At 35.5% G+C, this 7,500-nt stretch overlaps 1 protein-coding gene across 1 annotated transcript in view; it reads left to right on the forward strand.

Moving 5' to 3' along the window:
* Positions 1 to 405, forward strand: part of LOC143038105 (actin-5, muscle-specific) — a 4,976-nt gene extending 4,571 nt beyond the window's left edge. The window contains exon 2 of the mRNA XM_076207085.1: positions 1 to 405. This exon is cut by the window's left edge and continues 907 nt beyond it. Coding sequence (XP_076063200.1) covers positions 1 to 252 — 252 coding nt within the window. The 3' untranslated portion in view covers positions 253 to 405.
* The last annotated feature ends 7,095 nt before the right edge of the window (positions 406 to 7,500 follow it).

Below are 7,500 nucleotides of genomic sequence, written 5' to 3' on the forward strand. Positions count from 1 at the left end.
CTGTACGCCAACAACGTTCTGTCTGGTGGTACCACCATGTACCCTGGTATTGCTGATCGCATGCAGAAGGAAATCACTTCCCTCGCTCCCTCGACCATCAAAATCAAAATTATTGCTCCTCCTGAGCGTAAGTATTCTGTATGGATCGGCGGCTCCATCTTGGCTTCCCTGTCCACCTTCCAAGCCATGTGGATCACAAAGGAGGAGTACGACGAATCCGGCCCTGGTATCGTCCACCGCAAGTGCTTCTAACAATATGGCTGACTTTCAGATATACTTTTTGTTCATTTATTACATAATTTCATTTTTGTAAGGATCCTTTAAAGTTAAATAATATGTTAGATACTTAATTTTCTTATCATATATTTTTCAAATCCATTCAAGGAATATATTTATTTACATGTTTTCAATGTTTTCTTCAATCCTCCACTTCGTATGCATTGTATCATTTGATAGAAAAATAACATAAATTCTCCAGTCTCGATGGCCTACAGGATTCTCCATAATATGTGCATTTTTTAATTTGTGTTGTTTAATGTAATTTTTATGTGTCGTTCAAATAGGATGAGGTGGAAGGTGTCAAATGTCAAAACAAACGAGGTAACAGAATTATATTATTAACGAGATCATAAGAATGATGAGAGGTTGTCGGCCACGTTGGCATATATTAAAATTTTAAGAGAAGTAGGAGGCTATTAGTTTGCTTCGTAGGTAAGACGTAGGATGAAAAATAAAAGAGGGAAGGAAGTATAAACAATAGTGCGGCTGGAAAAGGCTAGAGTTGACAGAGAAGAAGTCATACAACAGACACACAAAATGAGAGTTTCACCGTTCACAAAACGGGGAAAGGTTCAAGAAGTTTGATGACAAACACTTCTAGAAAATGTCATGCGAGATGCTTGTGGGCGAGAAGTCAAAGTGTTGAGAGGCATAAGCATAAGATGTACCCTGATACTAAGTAAAAAGGATTCAGTGGTCAGTATTTATGTGTGTGCAGGTGAGCGTGTATGGGAGAGGGAGAGAGAGAGATAGATGGGGATTTTCTCCGGCTCAGAGGGACCTCTGATTCCTATTAGATTAAAAAATAACCAAATCACCTCTGACCTCAATCGCAAACTAATGATTCTTAGAATGAGGACGCTGGAGTTCCTCAATTTACTAAGAAGTGGAAAGGGAGTTTTTTGTTCTTCTAGAGACACAATGTCCAGTTTACATGAGCTTCGCAAGTGGAGACTGAACTAAAAAGCGTTTGAAAAGAGAATGAAAAAATACAAAGAAAATTCTTTTGAGTTCATAGGCTCCTCTCTTGTTTCCTAGTTGTTCTTTGGTCACTGATTCTCGTAAGAAATTGTATTACTTACATTCTACTTTGACTTGACATTGGATAACCAAAAATCCATAGATAATTGTAGTTTTATTGCTACAGCGTTCTGAAATAAACATTAAGATTAAGGGGCTCAAGAAATCAATGGATAAGTTAGATGATAATCTGACCAATTTTTAAAGAAATGTTGTCTCTAACATTTCTAAGTATATGGTTGTGCTTCTTATTTTCCCATAAATTAATCTTGAGCAGTTATTAACAACTCAGTATGTTATCCTTAAGATATATTGATCATGATAAGGATCTTGATATCACTGATGCTCTTCCACTTAACCTCGCATGAAATACTCAGATACCACTAAATCTTAATTTAAACTTAATCTGTCTTATCTCCATGTTTCGGCTGTCTCTGAGTGAAACATGGTGGGATACTGTACAAGCTATATTTCACTGACGTTGAGAGAACTGTCCATCATAGACTAGTTCTTGAGTCGTTGAATATTCTTTTCCACCAGACATTTGACAGCTGTTTTGAAGGGCAAATACTGGGCCCGGCATATTAATGGAATGATTGTTTCATTGTCCATTTGCTATGTTTTTTACAATTAGTGCCTTTGTTCCGGCTGCCACTAGAGACATTTATTTAGATGAAAGAAATCTTGGAATTGGAGGGAGGCAGGAAGGAGGAAATAATTGTTATTTTGAGATGAAGTAAAACTATGGTGGCGGTTACGTGGATAGAGTGAAAAATGTGGAGGTGAGACGGAAGGCTGATGGGACTGCTCAAAGAATGCTGGGTATATGGAAAGAATAATTGAAGAAAGAATAACAAAAAGTGTGGGAGGTATAGGTGGATAGAGTGAACTTGTGGAGAAGTTCGAGGATGGGAGGGATGGATGAGGTGAAGGGGTTCTAGGATACAAGGGTCTATCGAACAGGAAAGGGTCAGGGAAAGAGTGGAGTGGAGAATGGTTGTGAATGGATTCTGAATTGACACTACATGAAGGGATTTCTTCTTGTCTGTTCTGTACTTCTTGTCTGTTATGGAATGAATGAAGATGGAGGATCGGCAGTCACCCCTTGCTGTGGAGTTGCTTTATGCTGCTGCATTGTTTTTGTCTCGAGTAATAGGAGGGAGCCAGTTATAACCCTTCATCCACAATAAGCTAAGACCAAAGGGACAACATACAGATGTTGGGTGGGTGCGGGATGGGTGAAGGAGAGGTAATTTTGTTTTGAACAAGTACGTATGTATGTATGTATGATGTATGTATGTATATATGCATGTATGTATGTATGTATGTATGTATGTATGTATGTATGTATGTATGTATGTATGTATGTATGTATGTATGTATGTATGCATGTATGTATGTATTTATGTATGTATGTATGTATGTATGTATGTATGTATGTATGTATGTATGCATGTATGTATGTATATATGTATGTTTGTATGTATGTATGTATGTATGTATGTATGTATGTATGTATGTATGTATGTATGTATGCATATATGTACATATGTATGTATGCATGTATGTATGTATGTATGTATGTATGTATGCCTGTATGTATGTATGTATGTGTGTATGTATGTATGTTTGTATGTATGTATGTATGTATGTATGTATGTATGTATGTATGCATGTATGTATGTATGTATGTATTTATGTATGTATGTACGTATGTATGTATGTATGTATGTATGTATGTATGTATGTATGTATGTATGTATGTATGTATGTATGTATGTATGTATTTATGTATGTATGTATGTATGTATGTATGTATGTATGTATGTATGTATGTATGTATGTATGTATGTATGTATGTATGTATGTATGCATGTATGTATATATGTATGTGTATGTATGTGTGTATGTATGTATGTATGTATGTATGTATGTATGTATGTATGTATGTATGTATGTATGTATGTATGTATGTATGTATGTATGTATGTATGTATGTATGTATGTATGTATGTAAGTATGTATGTATGTATGTATGCATGCATGTATGTATGTATGTATGTATGTATGTATGTATGTATGTATGTATGTATGTATGCATGTATGTATGTATGTATGTATGTATGTATGTATGTATGTATGTATGTATGTATGTATGTATGTATGTATGTATGTATGTATGCATGCATGTATGTATGTATGTATGTATGTATGTATGTATGTATGTATGTATGTATGTATGTATGTATGCATGTATGTATGTATGTATGTATGTATGTATGTATGTATGTATGTATGTATGTATGTATGTATGTATGTATGTATGTATGTATGTATGTATGTATGTATGTATGTATGTAGCGACTAGATTTGATACAACTCTTACAACTTTTTCACTACATTTTATCAATCACTCTGGCTGCCGTAGAGCGATTTCATTTAGCTAAAGCTGTCTCTCCTCAGCAACAGAGCTAAGAGAATGTCTCTGCTTCTGTGATCCCTTAAATCAACACTGTCAACCATGGAAAAAGACCACAGTTCCTGTGGCACAAGCCTTTGTCGAGGATATGACATTGTTTACAAAGTCATGAGGCGTAAGACAAGGCTGCCACTGTGTCATGGCCAAATATTAGACTTTGAAAATATAATATTTTATGCAACAGGTGACAAGGAATTTTATCGCCATATAAGACACACCGTATGGCCATCACAAAGGATGGAACTAAATAAAATGAAACTTATAATAGACCTGAGATTTGCGTTTGATAGGGTGATATATAGTCACTCAAACAAATTATTGGTTGTTGATTTTAAGTGTTCGTGGGAGACGAGTGAAACAAAAGAATCGATGTTCCTGTACAGTTAGTAGCTGTGACAGAGTTGCGCCCTACACGTGATGTAGAATAAGCATTTAATGCCTGAAGATGTGACAAGATTGAAAGTAATTATATTTGCACCGACAAGAATTATTAACATTTTATTGTTACTGAAATATCACACACACACACACACACACACACACACACACACACACACACACACACACACACACACACACACACACACACACACACACACACACACACACACACACACACACACACACACACACACACACACACACACACACACACACACACACACACACACACACACACACACACACACACACACACACACACGTACGTCGGATTTGCGGCGAAGATTGGAACTCCGGAAAAGAAAGTCAATTTTCATAAATCTCAACGACGAGGAAGTAGCTTTGTTGTATCAGTAGGGAAGGGGAAAGCTCGTGGTGTAGTGGGAAGGTGAAGAAAAAAGAGAAAGGGAGGGATTACTGAGGGAAATGGAAGGAAATGAGGAAGGAGACGAACGGGCTCCCCCGGACGTCAGAAGAAATGTCAACAAGAGGGCTGCAGACGATGCAGGTGAAGTCGAAAATATCAGTAAAAGCATTAAGTTTAGAAATATAGATAAGAACAACTTAATGGAAAGTGGAGATAATAATTTCCATGGATTTAATGAGGGGGGATGCCAACCTCCCCCGATTAGCAAGTCTAGAGAAAAAACTAGAGAAAATGACCGAACATTGGGAGGTTAGGTTCAGCCAACTTACACGGATTACGCAAAGAGTTGATAAATTGGAAGAACTAAAGAAGGAGAACCAAAACCTAACCAAAGAAATAGAAGAATTAAAAAGAGAGTTAAAAGAAGTAAAAGATGAGAATAATTAAAGAATAATAATAAAGAGAATAAAGAGTCCATAGCAAAAGAAGTAGTTCAAGAGGAACAAGAAACAGGGAAAGAAATTGAAGAAATATATAGAGTAGGGAAATACAATGCAGATAAGATCAAACCAATTAAGGCTAGATTCAGGCCACAAACGACAGCAGAGAATATCTTAGCAAAAACAGGGAAACTAGCAGTAAGTGATCAGTATAAACAGGTATGGATAAAAGAGAAATGAATAAAGAGGAAAGAGAGGATGAGGAAACAAAAAGACTAGAAGCTAAGGGGGAAAAACGAGAAAAGAACAGTCAGAATAAGAGAAATTCTATTGGAGAGTAGTGGATATGAAAGTGAGGAAATGGTTCATAGCAGAGAAAAACGGAAGGGAAACAAAAAAAAAACACGATGGAAGTAGCAGAAAATTAAAAGTGTCTTACACAAATATAGATGGCTTAATAACAGGCTTGAACTAACTGAATGATTACCTGAAGGAAAAAGAACAGGGCATAATGGGAATTGTAGAGACAAAATTGAAAGGTCCACTACCACCCAACAGTGTAGGACATGGTACATATAATTATTGGATTAGAAACAGAGAGGTAAAACAAGGGGGTGGAGTTATGTTCCTCACTAAAAAGGATATATATGTGAGGAATGTCACATATGGAAAGAATGGAGTAGAGATGATTATGATGGAAGTGGAGGACAGGGATGGGAAGAGCAGGAAGTATGTAGTAAATTAAGTGCCTCCTAAAAGGGCTTCGTGGGAAGAGAGAACACAAAAATATGTTAGAAGACACAAGGATAACACTAAATAAGATAATGGAAGCTGGAGGAAGAATTGTTGTAATGGCTGACTTTAACTGTAAAGAAATCTGCTGGGAAGAGACGACAGTGAAGGGTGGAGAAGACCTATGGGGAAATGCACTACTTGATATGATTGTAGAACATACAATGACGCAATGGACACAAGAGAATACTAGGTATAGAAATGAGGAAGAACCATCGAGATTGGACCTAATAATCACATCAAAACTCGAAATAGTGGACAAGATTGAATATAAGACACCAATAAGTAAAAGTGACCATATATTGGTTGAACTGGAACTAAAGGAAGAAAAATACATAAAAAAATGAACAATATAGAAAGGGAAGATTGATATATAGATTCTTTTTTTATATAAAATAAGAGAATTCTTTAAAAAAGCAGAGTATGAAAGGATACAAAAGAAGGAAACAACAGTAGAAGAGAGATGGAATATTTTGACAAAAATATGTAAAGGAGTGGAAAAGTATGTTCTATGACAAAACCAAGAAAATGGATATGTAAAGTGTTGGTACAACAAAAGATGTAGGGAGTTAAAAGACAAAAGGGATAAAGCTTGGATAAAATGGAAAAAAGACAAAAGACCTGAAAAATGGAAAATGTATACTAATTATAGAAATGAATATGTACATGTGTGCAGAGAAGAAAAGAAAAAAATACGAAAAAGATGTCATAAAAATGTAAAGATCAACCAAAACTATTTTACAGATTTGTAAACAACAAACTGAAAAACAACAAGAATTAGAGAAACCACGACAAGGAGGAGTTGAATACACAGAGGAAATAGAAATGACAGAAATTATGAACAAACATTTTAAATCGGTGTTTATGAGGGAGAACATACAACTTAGATATATCGAGTGGGAGGAGAAAGTCCCCCCTATGAAAGAGATAGAGGTAACAAGGTATGAAATAATGAATCACTTGAGTAACCTCGATGTCAGAAAATCGCATGGACCAGATGAAATGGCAAACAGGATCTTGAGAGAATGCAGGAATGAACTAACAGACAAAATACATAGTCTAATAAGCAGTTCATTGGAAGAAGGAAAAGTTCCAGAAGATTGGAAAAGAGCAAATATAGTACCAATATATAGAGGGGGAAACAAAGAGGACCCTACTAACTAGAGACCGATCTCTCTTACAAGTACGATAGCTAAAATTTGTGAAAGAATGATCAAAATTAGATGGGTAAGGCATTTGAAAAAAAAAAGTACTAAATCCAATGCAATTTGGATTTAGACAAGGACGATCATACGTCACAAACTTAATGTGAGTTCAACAATTAGATTCTTTCAAATATTTGTAAATCATTTCAAATTACAAAATGCAATACTACTGCTTACCACCCTAGTTTAAATGACTTAGTTGAACACCAAAACCGAAAGATTTTTAATGTTCTTTTACTCCTTGCTTTTGATCTTTATCCTTCTTGGGATAAACATCTCATAATTCAAGTTTGCCATAAACTGGTCAATGTCGGAATCCCCTAAATTTGTCCTCTTTGGCACGGACAAAAGACTACCATATGAGCTTCTTGTTTCAGAATTACCTCCCATTTACAATTTCAATTATTATATTAAGATCAAAGTAGAAAATTGTTATAGCATTTTCAAAAGAATCCATAATACTCATCTGGCTAAGGA

Source organism: Oratosquilla oratoria, chromosome 2 (genome assembly GCF_046742065.1).
Source record: "Oratosquilla oratoria isolate Oo_2021 chromosome 2, ASM4674206v1, whole genome shotgun sequence".
NCBI classification, from domain to species: Eukaryota; Metazoa; Arthropoda; class Malacostraca; order Stomatopoda; family Squillidae; genus Oratosquilla; species Oratosquilla oratoria.